We start from the raw sequence: 15,602 nt of genomic DNA, 5'->3' as shown, positions 1-15,602 counted from the left end.
GGTCACGGATCAAAATATAATTAAAAAATAACAAGCATGAATAATTCGTCATCCTAATGACGATCTGTCACAGTTGTGCCTGTCTGACGATCCATCATATTCACCTTTAATGCACTTATCTACGGTGGCCCAGTAGTGCACAACACAACGAAATTTAAAAAGCAAACATAAGTTCACAACACAATGGAAATGAGCCACAACACAACGGAAAATGTACAACACGATGGAAATGAGCCACAACGAAAGATTAACAACGCAACGAAATAAAGCGGCAACACAACAGAAATGCTCCCGACCACAAGAGTGCTCTCGGAGCGCGACAAAGTTAGTTTTGCTTGCCATTGTTATATAGAGTCAGCAGTCTTAATATATCAACACCACGATTAGTTTTAACAGTATGTAGCTAACCATTTTATATTGCCTTTTATTAATTCAAAATCACCTAAGTGAATTATAGCTGCATATTTAAACTCTAGAATGCTTTGACGCGCTACCCAGGGCCATATAGAGATATATCTATATTTCTCTCTATATGGCTCTGGCGCTATCACAGCGCATGATCCCTAAGGGAACGTCTGCCATTTCCTCCAAGTTGTTAAAACGTATAATTTGTATAGATTAAAATTATTTTTTTATTTTTGAACATGTCAGAAACAGACATGTTCAAAATCTAAAGCTTGATTGTATTGATAGTAGACTGACTTACTACAGCTCCCTGTATGTACCGTACACAATTTGTTTTTTATAAAAACATTAGGCCTACTGTAAATCCCCTAAAGGTTTCTTTTTTTTTCATGTCCCAAAGCTTGTAGTAGGTTCCTAGTGAGCAGACTGACGTATTACAGGTGAAACTGTTCCAATACCTTCCTGTAATTCTACAATTCACCAAATGGTTTTTATTTTTATTTATCAAATTATATTATAATAAATGATACGTTTTAACCATTTGGTGGAATTGCCAGATGTTCCCTTAGAGATAATGTGCTTAAAGGAACATGCCGACTTTTTGGGACTTCAGCTTATTCACCGTATCCCCCAGAGTTAGATAAGTCCATACATACGCTTTTCATCTCCATGCGTGCCGTAACCCTGTCTGACGCAGCCACTGCTAACCTAGCTTAGCTTCTGAGAATATAGTTCCCAGTATGTATATGGTTAGAAGATGGCTGTGTCTCATTTGACCTTGTTATTTGTTCACGCTGTGACTATACAAATCACTACATGTAAATAGGAAAATGTTGGCGTTATTTTGTCACTTATTGGGAGCACTATGCTAACTGGAGCCGTTTACCTCCAGTCTTTGTGCTAAGCTAGGCTAGCAGTGAGTGCGTCAGACAGAGTTACGGCACGCACAGAGATGAAAAGTGTATGTATGGACTTAACTAACTCTGGGGGATACAGTGAATAAGCTAAAGTCCCAAAAAGTCGGCGTGTTCCAAATGATGGAGAAGAGTGGCCCAAGGTTCACCATTCAAGGAAACTGTAACTGGGCCCAATAAGTGCACTTCACTCCATGGGGAGGGGAAAGGTGCTGATGTAAGCACTACACCCAGCCAGTGTTTCTGAGACTTACTAGATAACCCAAAAACCAGTTATCTTCCAATCTGAGATAATAATCTTGTGATGTTGGGTGTAACCCAGCCCGCAGTTTTATAAATATATATCAGTCCGATCGAACAATTTATTTATTAAGTTGTGATTATGAGAAAACAACTTTTATTATGTCGTGATCATGAGAAAACAACTTATAGAGCTTCCATATTTAACGAATTCAACCCTTTCACGTGCAATTCAAAATATTCTGACTGACCCCCAGAGTGATTTTTTTTTTATGCGACCGTTATTTTACAATAAAGTTTCCCCTTATTGTTTCCATGGCGATGTGTCATGCTTGTCACTGAAGCACCACAGCCACAATAACACTATTTGACAGATGTATCACTTTTACTGTATTTCGTTTTCCTTTTTTTATTCAAAATATTCACAAACTTGCTTACCATGTCGTCAACTATCTGATATTCCGATTCTCAAATACATGTAAGTGAGTGTGTTTTGTCGTTTAAAAACCTTTATAAATTATCTTGATATATAGCGTGAGATGAGCGCTGCCATGTTTGTATGTGCCACAGTTGTTTGGGTCCTGTCAGTTGTATTTACAGCATGTGAATTCATCAGTTCTCCCGAAATAAGTGGCTGGTGAACTGGGAGAAGAATAGAGTAAACTTTATAGTTACTATGTGTGTCTGATATGATTTAAACACGTCAGCAAATTATATTAGAATATGCTTCCACAGACATCAGTGTGTATTTTACAAACTCCAAATGTATTGTTTTACTAGTGCTTATGAGTCTTTAAATGTCTGAAACCTAAAATAAACATTATGTGAATGTATTAAACGTATAAAACCATATAAAACACTGCATAGTTGTGATATATATGACAAGAGCTGAGAGTGTCCGTCTCTGGCTCAGTGCCAGCCAACGCGCGAAAGCACAGTTTGAATCTGGAAGTCGCCAGTGACGCCACTGAACATTCTAGATCCCATATGTGGGACCGCATGCTCAAAATGTTAATGGACATCATACATCAACCATTTAATATATTGAACATAAATATGGAAATATATTTTCTTTCTGTAAGCGAACAACACACACACACACACACACACACACACACACACACACACAGCCATGTTTATGTGATTTGTGAGGACATTCCATAGGCGTAATGGTTTTTATACTGTACAAACTGTATATTCTATCCCCCTACACTGCCCCTATCCCTAAACCTACCCATCACCCCCCAACATTCTGCATTTTTACATAAAAAAAAAACACTGCTTAGTATGTTTTTAAAGCCATTTGAAAAATGAGGACACCCAAAATGTCCTCATATATCACCTATTTTCCCGAGTGTCCTCATTTGCAGGTGTGTTATCATAAAAATGTCCTCAGTTGTCATGAAAACAAACTCACACACACACACACACACACACACACACACACACACACACACACACACACACACACACACACACACACACACACACACACAAGTAAAAGTCCTGCCAAATGTTTATTCCACCCATGAACTCAGCCAGCTGATTTCACTAATTAGTTCTCCTGGCTGAAAAACTGTGATAATTAGCAAATCCAGGTGATTGGAACAAAAATACTGAGGAGGACTTTTACTTTCTGAACCTGGACTTTAAACCTCTGAACATTTACTAACACATCCAGGAATAATCGTTCAGACTTAGATCATATAAATAACTGATTCTTAATCAAACTCAAACTAAATGTAAATAAACGTAACTTGTGTTTGTTTAGGCCTCAATGATTGTGTATTGTTTATTTATCCATTAAGACTCACCCAGTCTCTCCAGTACTACAGTTGTATTGGCTGAAAGTACTCCAGTAAACGCTTGACACATGTAAACTCCTCTGTCCTCAGTTCTGACACTCTTCAGTCTGAGAGAGAAGTTTCCTTTGGGGATTTCATCAGTGAAGAACTCAACTCTGTCTCTGTATCGCTCATTTGATGATTCTGGAAAAGCCTCGTTGTTTTCATAGTGCAGAACCAGAATATCTTCATCTTCATCTGTTTTCTTCCATGAAACCTCTTCAATGTGTTCAGGTTTGATGTGAGAGTCTACAGAGCAGTTCAGAGTGACGTCCTCACCCACAGACGCAGATATGGAGCGACTCGATCCTGAGACCAGCAGACGCTCTGAAAGAACAAACACTGTTAATATCACAAAGTGAGATGTAAATTCATTAATTAGTTTCTGTAAAAACATATAAAAGTACTAATGTGATCCACACTCACCAACATCAACTTTTATTTGAACCTCAGTCTCTCCAGAATCCTGCTGACTGTAAACTTTACATGTGTATTGACCCTCATCTTTAGCTCTCAGATTGTCCAGACGGAGGGAGAAGTTTCCATGTTGAATCTGATCAGTAAAGAAATTAGCTCTATCATGATAATCCTGCTGCTGGACCTCTGCTCGACTCTCACCATCTTGATACAGGTGAACCAGAGCCTCTGAGACTGTTCTTCTCCATTCCACCTCCAGATCCTTCACTGGTAAAGGTTCATCAACATAACAGGGCAAAACCACTGAAGATCCCAGAGGAGCAACCAGAGGATCAGAGGGGCCGCGAACAATCAACCCTGAAACAATTTTGCACCATTGAAAGGGACAAAGACAAATGAAAATATAGCTGCAAACAGCAATTATCGGGGCCAAGCCCCTGAAGCAGCTCCAACAGCAGGAAGAGCAAAAACAGCAGAAATTGAACATACATGAAAAAACAGCTGGTTCAGAAGTACAGGTAAAAATGAACTCAAAATGAACAGAAGATCAGATGAGAATGAACACAGAATGAACAAAAAAAAACACTTATTTCTAATCCAAGAGAAAGAAAGATTAATACAACGCTTGAATAATAAAGGAATCAAAATGACACAATATTCCACACAATTTTTCTAAAGTCATCCAACATGGGACTCGAACCCACTGTCTCTGGATCAGATGCCTGTCACTTATCTCGTTGCGCCACTGGGAAGATATGCATTCACCAAGATGACGATGTTGCAGAATTCAAGTGAGAATCAACTCAAAATGAATAATTTTTATATGCACCACTTATTTATTGAGTTCTTTCTCAGATAGACGCCATGTCTGGAACTTTGCACCACTTCTGGCCACAGTACCTACTGCGGTCTGGGCATGTGCCGCACAGGATTCGAACCCACGACCTAAATGGTTCGGGGATCGTGGCACGTGGTTTAGCCGAGGAGAGGCTTCAGTGTAAGAATTAGCACATAAAAGCATGTTAACCAGATTAGCATGCTAAGCTATCTTAATGCTAATGTAGCTTATGGTTAACCTGATAGCTGAAGAGCCACAATGCCTTCGTAAAGTTTAGCATTTAATATCATGATATTATTTTGTAATTAATGGCAATGTCCTTGTTTTGTTCTATTATAGTGCCACCAAGTGGTGCAGTTCCACCACTTTTTTTATGTGTTCTCACATACATGTGTGTCAAATTTAGTGAAAATATCTCATTTTGTTTTAGAGTTATAGACATTTATATATATGAGAGCATAAAAAAATACCCATGGGCGACTTTGGATTTTTTTGCCACTTACTATCACAAATTTGACATTTGTCTAGCGCCCCTCTTGAGGCCAGGGGAGTGAGGTTTAGCCTAGGGCTGCCCTCGACTAAAGGACTCGATTCGATTTTTCTAGTCGACTAATCGCCAGTTTATATAAATAAGCCATAAATCATAATAATGAGCCTTTAATTGGCTATATAATACATAGCCTAATCAGCGCTCAAACGCACACATAAAGCTTACCATAGTGCAACGGCAAACTTAATGATTATGAATGGGAGACTGTCAAAACATTTTAATAATTTATTGGTAGCACTGACTCGTCATCTCTGCAGTATAGTGAACGAGCCTATATGCACGTTTCATACGGATTACGTAATCTGAGAATTTTTATTTTCCATTTGAATTGGTTTATTTAAAAGTAGACATTCAAGCTTTCTATAAATAATATTTCTCAAGTCTGTGACTGTGAGGCAAGTATAGCCTACACTTGAGTTTCGGTTCACTGACAGCGGGACAGCAGAAAACCAAACCATGATTGTTTTCATTATTTTACAAAAGCACAACATTTTGTATTTATTCCCAGACAGCAACATAGTGTCGGCCCATGTCCGCCCCACATCTGGTTCGTGTTGAATCCATATGTACCATATGTGGGGCGGATCTGGGCTGACACTATGTTGCTATCTGGGTTGTGAGTTTACAGAAACAAAAGTAGACCCTTGCATTACTTTGGCCCAATTTGCATTACTCTTATCTGTATGACCAAAAATGATGGATTTTAAGTTATAGCAAGCGGTTATGCAGAGTTCACACTGCATTTTCAAAGTAGTCAGGTCACTGTTATTTTCACACTGCACGACTATCTGGGGTAACATTCAATTGCTGGTGTGTGCACACTGCACGATGGATCGGCGACAGGAGGTTTCACACTGCATGACTTTACAATAGAAATAATCGCCGAGACCAGAGTTCTCAAGCTAGACTGAAACTGTTATTAAAAATTATAGCCTGCTAGAAGATTGCGATCCAAATTATCTGTGCGCTGATTTTCAGCGAAAAGGAGAAAAAGAAAAACAGATTATGCAGGAGGAAATGGTTGGGGAGACGAGGGGAGCAGGGATTGTGTGTTCTGCAAAGAGAGTTAGGGTAAATAAAGAATTTTGCAGTCGTGCAGTGCAGTCGTGCAATCGTGCAGAGTGAACTCGGCATTACAGTTCCAGATATTTAGCATGCCAAATATCTCACGGGCGTCGGCGAATCATTGGCGATTCTCTCAGATCGCTTCTTTGATAATTCATTCTGTGTGATTGTCACTCGCGTGAACGAGCACCGATTTGCCTATGATTTCGGGCATTTGTCAGCGATCTCCCAAAACCTGTCGGCGAGTGAAAATCGGGCCTAAAATCGGGAAGTGTGAACTCGGCATTAAGCTGGGTGCACACTATGAGATTAATTATCGTCCTTTACGATTGTTACTTGTCAGACTGTACTAAAATGATCATTGCAGTCACACTGTAAAATCTCGTTGTCATAAATGTCAGACTGTATGACAGTCAAGACGTGTTAAAAACGGACGCATGCAAGAAAACTTGTCCGGAGTTTTACATTATCAATCAATGACACGTACATTCACAGTGAGCTGCATTACACACGGGATTAAAATGGTGGCCACAAAAAATTCTTTAATGTAATTTTGGTCACAGCTTGTCGTGAAAAACGAAGACAATTTGATGGTTGTCGTAGGAGAAGTCACACTGTAGGACTGTGAGTCAAATCTTCTGACACTGCCAGAATTTCGTCGGAGATAAAATATGATCGCAACGGTCATTAATCGGCTGTCCGTGAACATGTCAAACGTTCAAAGGCTTCAGATTTTAGCCTTGGATCAGAAGATTCTTTTAGGATTTGCTAAGTTTGTCTCAGACGGCCAAATCGCACAGTGTGCACCCGGCAGTCGACTATTAGGGGGCAGCCCTAAAGTTTTGGCTGCGATGTGGCCGTCTGAGACAATTGAACATGGCAGAAAGAATATCGATGGAATGGCTGCTTATATAGGCCTATGCTTTTAAAGGGTCATGAAACCCTAAACCAAATTTTCTGAGATTTTAACAGAGGTATGTGTGTTGAACACCATTGAAGACAATGTTAGCATCTGTTAGATTTAATAGTAGGGGGAAAATGGTTAAATTTTATTTTTTTCCTGTTATTTTCATCTTCCGGGTTTAAAATCTTCAGCGGTGTGGACCGCTGTGACGTGGCAGAGCACTGTAGTACTTTGACTCATCGGTGTCTCATAATTATTCACGTGACTGAGTTTTCTTATCCAATGAGAAGACACTTGCTCTTAATTATTCATGCCACCACGTGGAGCTTTCCAATGACAGACATGTCAAACTGTGATATTGCGTAGTAGATGAGAGAGGCAATGATGGGACGCGCGTTTGTTTTCGTGGTGCAAAAGTTCCAGTGCATCTTTCCCCGCGATGCTGCCCGGGCTAGACTCTGGCTGAGGGCGGTTGGTTGGCCATCAACCACGGCCACATCTAAACTATGTGTGTGTAGCAACCACTCAACTGGAGAATGGTGGACTTCCGCCTTCGGTACACCAATGCAGGTTTCGTCTTGCCCGAGTCCCGAGGACTTTTCTATCGCTTCAGAGGTGTGTGTGTGTGTGTCTAAAATGTAACCCTGACAGTTTTACATGCCTTTTGTTAAAGGCAGGGTAGGCAGGTTTTTCTAAAAAACTTTTTCCCGAATTTGTTTAAACTGTCTTTATACATAATTAAAATGTAAGTACTCTGAAAAAGAGAGTATAAAAATCGAGTGTCTGTAGTCCTCTCAGGGCTGCAATAAACACAGCTACTTATTCCATTCACTCCCACCCCCTCCCTTCTGGGCTCCTTCCAAAGCCACGCCCCAAAACACATGAACGTGCGATGCCGACCTCTCAGCTGGAGGAGGATGCGTTTGCCAGCGCCGAGCGGAGAGGAGCGCAGTGCATGTAGTGACATCATGTCAGAATCACATGTAATAAAATACCTAACTTTATCATTATGAACAACTAACATGGCTGGTAGTACTCACTATCAAGCTAGCATATACTGGTAAAGTTTAAAATATACTGAGTTTGATTCGATAACGAGCTAGTAACATAAGGCAAACAAAGGTAAAAACAGGTTGCATTGATACACGTTTTCCCATTACCATCAGTTACACTGTGATGAAGGTGAATTTCGTGTAAGATTCATAACATATACAGTGTTTTGCATGAGCTTCCACGATGAAAGCACTGTTGGCCGATATTGACTCTCGTCTGACTTCTTGCTTTATCCAAAGACTTTTTGGTCATAGCCTTTTCGAATACTGTCTTCCTTTTTTTGCCTTGTTTGCCTTCGCTGACTGTATATGCAAGTACTGGAAATTTTGACTGCTCTCTCTCTGCCATATTTGTGATACTTCCTAGCTTCCGTGCCTCTTCCCCTCCTCGAGTCAAACGGGTGTGCGCATGTGGGCAGCTCCTCCTGTAGCCAATAATAACCAACTGCAGAACCGCAGAACCATACGTCATAACAGTGTGAGGACCACAGATATCATATATAAACGCTAGATGTCTTATGGCGCAGTCACTTCCGGCATCACTGTTCGGCCATCTTGTCACAGGCAGGCTTAATGTAAGGTGAGTGATCAGCACGCACACAAATCCTCTTATCTCGCTGAAATCTTGACGGATTTACAAACGGTTTGGTTTCTTACAAACGTTATTAACGTGGCTATAATTGCGAATGCTTGAACATGTATGTTATAATTATTCATATGTATGCAGTGTATGTATGCAGTGTCATAACTACATCTCTGACGTTTATAACAAACCAAACCGTTTGAAAATCGGTAGAAAATTGAGCAAGTTATGGTTATTTAAAAGTACATGCACCATTAAACGAGTGAGCGAGCACCCTGTGGCAAGATGGCCGCCACGTGCGGACGTCGACCTCCATTGGCCAGCAGCGCGCACGAGACATCTAGCGTTTATATATGATATCTATGGTGAGGACGACAGCTCCAGCCTGACAGTCTGATGCCGGAAGTGGGCGGGGTCAAAGTCTGATGCCGGAAGTGGACGGAGTTCACGTTTTACACGGTAGAACAAGGAAAAGAAGAAGAGAAGAAGTAAAAATAAAAATAAAAATAAGTAATAACTTAAAAATAAGTTATATCTTTGTTGGATACAACATACTTAACGTTACGCTTATACAAAACGGCTCTAAGTATTTTGTAAGTTAATATTCAACAATACTATTGATCTGTCATTGACACCATTATATGAGAACTGAACTGAGCTGGATGATAACATCACAGTTTTCTCCAGAATGGATAATCACATTAAAATCCACTTTAAAAAGGCTGTTGTTCATGGAGGTATGAACATCTGGAGTTATTTTTTAATATACAGTGGCAATAGATATTATTTTACATTTATCCATTTGGCAGACGCTTTTATCCAAAGCGACCTGCAGTGCATTTCAAGGTACACATATTTAATAGTAGTCCCTTTGGAATTAGATGGTTTTCTGCATGATTTAGACAAAATATTAAATTATCATTAACATCTAAAGGTTACACAAACAATACACACTGAAACTTAAGCTCAGAAAACACAAACAATTATATATTTCTGTATTTATATTTTGTTATAATAATATTTTATATCTATGAATGCATCCCATTAAACATGCAAACACATAGGATAAGTTTGAGTAGGGTTGGAGTTAAAGGAGATGAAAGGCGCCTCAGGATTAACTCCATTTATATGGAGTTTTGATTTATTTGATTTATTTTTCACTTCTTTTTCAATTATTGTTAAATGTGTGCCTGCATAACTTTTATAAGATTTATTTTCTTTGGTTTGATTTTATTTTGTATAACTTATGTATTGTTTAGTTCGATTTTGTATTTTTATTTAATTACTAGCTATTATTTATTTGGAGCAATTAAATCAAATGTTCAAACGCTCAACCTTTGTTGTCAAAAAATCATTATTTTTTGTTTTAAGCTTTGTTAAATGTATATGGTTAATCATTTGACTCAACAAAACAAATGGATAAAGTATAATTTTAACTTTTAAAAAACTATTAACATTTGTTAATAGTAGTATATTGTATTTTGTTAATAGGACAAAACATAATTCTTATATTTGATCATATTTGAGATATTACATTTTCAATTAAATCGTTTAAATGCCTTGCTGCGCCCACTTCCGGCATCAGACTGTCAGGCTGGCGCTGTCTTCCTCACACTGCTATGACGTATGGTTCTGCGGTTCTGCAGTTAGACCTATCTCCCTGTAGCAGCAGGAGTGGTAGCCATGTTAGCGAGAGAGAGTGACAATCGCCCAGCCAATCATTTCATTCGTTCCGAATGGAAATAAGCTGTGTTTATTGCAGCCCTGAGAGGACTACAGACACTCGACACTCGAGAGGACTACAGACACTTTTTATACTCTCCTGTTCAGAGTACTTACATTTTAATTATGTATTGGTAAAGACAGTTTAAACAAATTTGGGAAAAAGTTTTTTAGAAAAAACCCGCCTACCCTGTCTTTAAATAATCACTTGTTATTAACATTTAGATATTTTGATAATACCTCAATTGTATGGAACATATGCTTAGTTTGTGCAAATTTCTATGTCACTGTCCATCTTTATTATGGGGGTTCAGGGGGCGCGTAGATCTAGGCTATGTACGGAATGTTTGTTTTTTTAACCGGAAAATTTATTATTTTCAAATATATGCATTTATAGTGTGTATATAAACAAACATATATTTTATAATGACATAATTATACATATACATGTACATCTATATGTTTTAAATACAATTATAATTACTGTAGGCTAATGTAGCAGGGCATTCAGTTACTTTTGAAAGGACAAAAATAAGGTGTCAGTGTATTTCATTAGACTTTAACTTTGCCAGCTATAAAAAAAAATCTAGCATTTCCTCACGTTTTACCTCTGATTTTTAGTGACAGTCGATATGCATGGACCACTGGCGATGACAGTTCCCCCCCCTCACCTCTCCCCTGCCGTGCCATACCACACCCACTCCCCTCCCTTCTTCTCACAGCCATCCACGCCCATTTAAGTTGCATTTTTCAAAAAGATTGTGAGCTAGACTTGAGCTGAAAGAGGGGGGTTTCATGACCCTTTAATGATGATTGACAGGACTAAACATGATTGACAGGACCTACGTTTGGACCTTAATTTAAGTGGGTTATCCTTGAGACAAACCAGTTTGTCTTGAGTCAAACAAGTTTTTGCTTTTGCACTTCACAATTAAAGTGTCCGTGAATCATTGACAGAGATAGCCTACTTTCAGTCTTGTAAACAGTGGGTCAAATCAGGTAACCAGGAAATATAACCTGAACAAATATATAAATGTATGCAATATGGCACTAACTGACACACCTCTGTATGACAATAACTGTATTAGCTGACCTGAAAATTAAAATAGCAAACAAATTTTAATCAGTCTGGTATATGAGCTTTTTTTTTCTCTGCTATTAGATAATACTGATTTTCCTTTACAGTCTGCCATAAAATAATTAATTACGATAATCCATAAAAATGTTTTTAAATTAACATTTTAGCTGCAAAAAGAAACCTATGAAAATACAATTTATATTTATCTTCAAAACATGCCTTACAAGACCACGAAAAACAAAGCCGGTCAAGTGCATCCAAAAGTGGACTAGTTTATATTTATAGATTTAAATTTGTAATAGTTAATTTTGTGCCTTTTCACTGGAATTAGAGAGAGTAAAAACAAGGTACAGATTTAAACGGAATTACAGCCACAATTTTCAGTTATGATATGATTATTTTTGGTTCGTCAAAGTAAAGTTTAGCCGTATAAGAGAGGAAGTGTCATGCTGCAACCCGTTTTACTTTACTGTGGAACTACGGCTATCGAGAAAAAAAAAAAAAAAACGTTTATGTTTGAAAAGCATCACTATGAAAAATGGAAAGCATCTCTAATGATATTAATCTGAAACTGCACGGTTAAAGAATTGAACACGACTTCGTTTGTCCTTAAAATAAAATGTATTTGCGGAAGTTGATCAGGGACGAACGAAACATTTCTGTAGCGTAGGCAGGCCTACAGTAGGCCAACATTTTGGCTCGATGGTGTTTTAAGCCCCCAATGGCTCCTTAGAGGCAGCTAACCCTACCCTCAACCTTAAACCTACCCATCCCCTCGCTGCCTGGAAGGTGCCGTTGGGGGCATAAAACACCAAACACCAACATGCTGGGTTGAATATTTATAGGCTACTGTCTACTTGCTCTTCGTATAGCTTTTGTTTTAGGCACGCATCTAAAGAACGAACATGTTCATTTATATTCTGTCATGTTTCCAATCAACCATTTATTACAACAGAGAGAGAGAATGGTTAAAATGCTACGTACCATCGGCGATCATCAGCAATACTGATATCAAAACACAGCTCGGTGTGTGCATCTTCAAATATGTAGCATAAAATAAAACACAAAATTAAACTACCATGAATTTAAGCTATAAATGAGCGAAAATAATCTTCTTTTTTTCTGCGCCTACAGAGCCTCATCTACTTGAAATGTCCACAGATCAATTTTACTTTCGTTTGTATTTATTACTTTCACTTTTAGGTTGTCATGCGCCTGCATCAAGTCACGTGATCAAGAATGATAAGGACTAGTCTAATTTATCGAAATATATCCAATAATTCCAATCCAGTAAACTGATGTATAGCCTGATGTATATCCTTGTCACACACGTAGAATTAAAAAGAAAAGTAATACATTTTTTAATAAAAAAGTAAGAATGTGAGCATAACAAGTGATAAACAGAATGTGCCACTAATATGAATGGTCTTAAAAAAATTAATTACATTAAATAATTATGCAGAAAATAACAATTAAAGTGTTAAATTAAAAAAATTAAATAATAATTGTATTTAAAAAAATAATTTAAGGTGTGAGTATAAATAAAGGATGCACTGAATTTGAGGCATTAAAAAAAATTCAGGTCAGTGATTCAGGTCAAATGATTGTGAAATAATGATTATGTTAAAACACAACCAACACCATCAGATCACCTTTTCTATTTGTTCATCTGGCTGTTATAACTCATGTACAGCAGCCAAACGAAACTTAAAGTTAATAATTTAAGGGTCGAGCCCAACTAAAACACACACTGATCTCCACAATGGTGACTTTAATTATGGTTTTCTCCTTCAGCGATTCTGCTTGTTAACACCAGGTGTCTTCAATGTTGGCAATAAAAGATATTTTGTAAATTTTACTCATTTTAAATGGTTAACTTTTAAGGAATTAATTTGATTAATTATTACTCAATTATAATTTGTTCAATTTAATTACTTTTACAATTAATTACTAATTGAAATAGCCCGAGTAAAGATTACAAGCACTTTCTGTGTGGAAAAAGTTGCCTAGCTTTTTTTAAGTAAATGTCAATATTTTCACAATGGTAAATGATGGTGAAAAAAGATTGCAGTACAAAACTATCTCAATAAACACTTTGATCACTGTAAGCACTCATGAGAGTTTGAGCAAAAACTGTGTTAAATATTGAGGTTTTTTCCCACTCTGATTGTTGATCATGTTTGTGATTCTGGTGAATCTGATTTCTTCTGTCATGTCACTCATACAAGCTTCATAATATTTAATCAGGAGACGCTTCATTTCATGTGATTCTGCTGTGACTCCACTATAGGGTTCAGGATAAAACATATTTTAACCTACTTCTTTATTATTGAAGATGGTTGTTGAAGCAAAGAGCCTTTAATTGTAGTTTAATCGGGCCTATCAAAACAGAAATTAATGAAACCATTTAAGATATTCACCTGAGAATCCTAGTTCTGGTCATCAGACCTCGCTGCTTTCTAGATAAGACATACTGTATGTGAATGCATTTATACATCATGTAAATTTCACATTGCTTGCAAATTTCAAATCAGTTCCTGTTAAACCTGACATTTCAGACTCTTATGTCAGAAATCATTGTGTTGTGACTAGAGATGGGAGAAAAAGCTCTATTAATGCGCAGACATACTATAAACATCAGATGATATATAATGGCTGATTCCAGGATTTAATAAACATGTGGATCTGTTTTATGGATCTAAACAGTTCTGTTTAAAGGAACTAGATCTTTGGTAGAAAAAGGATACCACTTAATGAAAAAAAATTGACCAGCCCAATTGAATATAAAGGGCATTAAACAAATTTAAATGAATGAGCAGAAGGATGCGATTCAAGATACAGGGTCCAAACGTGAGTAAAATCAGCAGAGAAAAGGTAAAGAGGCATTCAGAGGAAAAGACGACGACTCTCAGATCTCCAACAGCATGCTCACCATTAAATGAGGAAGACAAATAATAGGCCATTTTCTTAAATGATGTCAAATGATATTAGTGTTGTATTCACTAGCATGTTTTCAGTATCAGTTAATCGGTGCCACAGAGTTCAGTAAAGCAACACCAACTAGACCAAACACATACAAAATATTTCTATACAGAAGATTTTTTATTAGATTAAACATTTTTGAACAATACAATAGTTTGTTAATTAACTCTATGGACATAACATTGTTTATTTGCCCACTAAAAACCTGTTTTTATGGAACTTTTTGGTGATTTCAGGAGGCCTAAAACTCGCTCAGAAACTCAAACCCATTAACACCAAAAATAAAAACTTGTTTACGACCTCCACTGCTGAACAAAAATAAATAACTATCAAATAAAGAAAGAAAAACATTTGGACCAATCTGTATATTAGAAAAAAAAAAATCTGTAAATTATGGAATTCATTATTAAGCATTGCTGCTATGTAATGGTATTTATGTTGCCCTAATTACATAACGTTGGAGTACCCCAAACAAAGTTGTAAGTTATGACGTATTAATGTACATCGTACATCATTGTACATTAACATACATCAATTAAAAAATTTACACATGGGTCCATAGTGGACAAAAACCGTCATAAAAATGTTAAGCTTAAGTGTCTTGGTTAAGACTTAAGTTTGGTCTCATTTTAAAGAAGCTGCTTGGCATATTATTTAAAAAGTGAAAAAAAAAAAAAAAAAAAAAAGTGATTGAGGCTTAAGTTTAGGAAAATTATTTATGAACATTATTTTATAAAAAATATCTATTTTATGAAACATGTTAAAAAAAAAAAAAAGATAGAAAATCAAAGCCAATAAATCTAAAGTTGTGTTCCAAATTTGAGGCTGATACAGGATCTAAAAAAATTTGCTTTTAGTAAGATTTTGTTTGGGTGCGGTACCAGATCTTCCCCATTAGATGCAGCAAAGCTTCACTAAAACACAATGGTTGTATTTGTGATTTGAAGTACAGTAGATTTTTCGCTCTCAAATATTACACGCAGGAAAAAAAACAAGAAACATTAATGA

The 15,602-nt window shown here is 37.1% G+C and overlaps 1 protein-coding gene across 3 annotated transcripts in view; it reads right to left on the bottom strand.

Moving 5' to 3' along the window:
- Positions 1-12,821, bottom strand: part of LOC311088170 (uncharacterized protein) — a 60,553-nt gene extending 47,732 nt beyond the window's left edge. For all 3 annotated transcript variants that reach the window (XM_084121875.1, XM_084121876.1, XM_084121877.1), the window contains exons 1-3: positions 12,597-12,821; positions 3,830-4,177; positions 3,374-3,730 (exon numbers count right to left, since the gene is read on the bottom strand). In XM_084121875.1, the coding sequence (XP_083978001.1) occupies positions 3,374-3,730; positions 3,830-4,177; positions 12,597-12,648 (757 nt within the window). In that variant the 5' untranslated portion in view covers positions 12,649-12,821. The remainder of the gene's footprint in view (positions 1-3,373; positions 3,731-3,829; positions 4,178-12,596) is intronic.
- Between the last annotated feature and the right edge of the window lie 2,781 nt (positions 12,822-15,602).

This window comes from Abramis brama, assembly GCF_963993115.1.
Source record: "Abramis brama genome assembly, chromosome: 1".
NCBI classification, from domain to species: domain Eukaryota; kingdom Metazoa; phylum Chordata; class Actinopteri; order Cypriniformes; family Leuciscidae; genus Abramis; species Abramis brama.
Note: the sequence above shows the minus strand (reverse complement) of the source record. Positions and strands in the feature narration are given on the sequence as shown.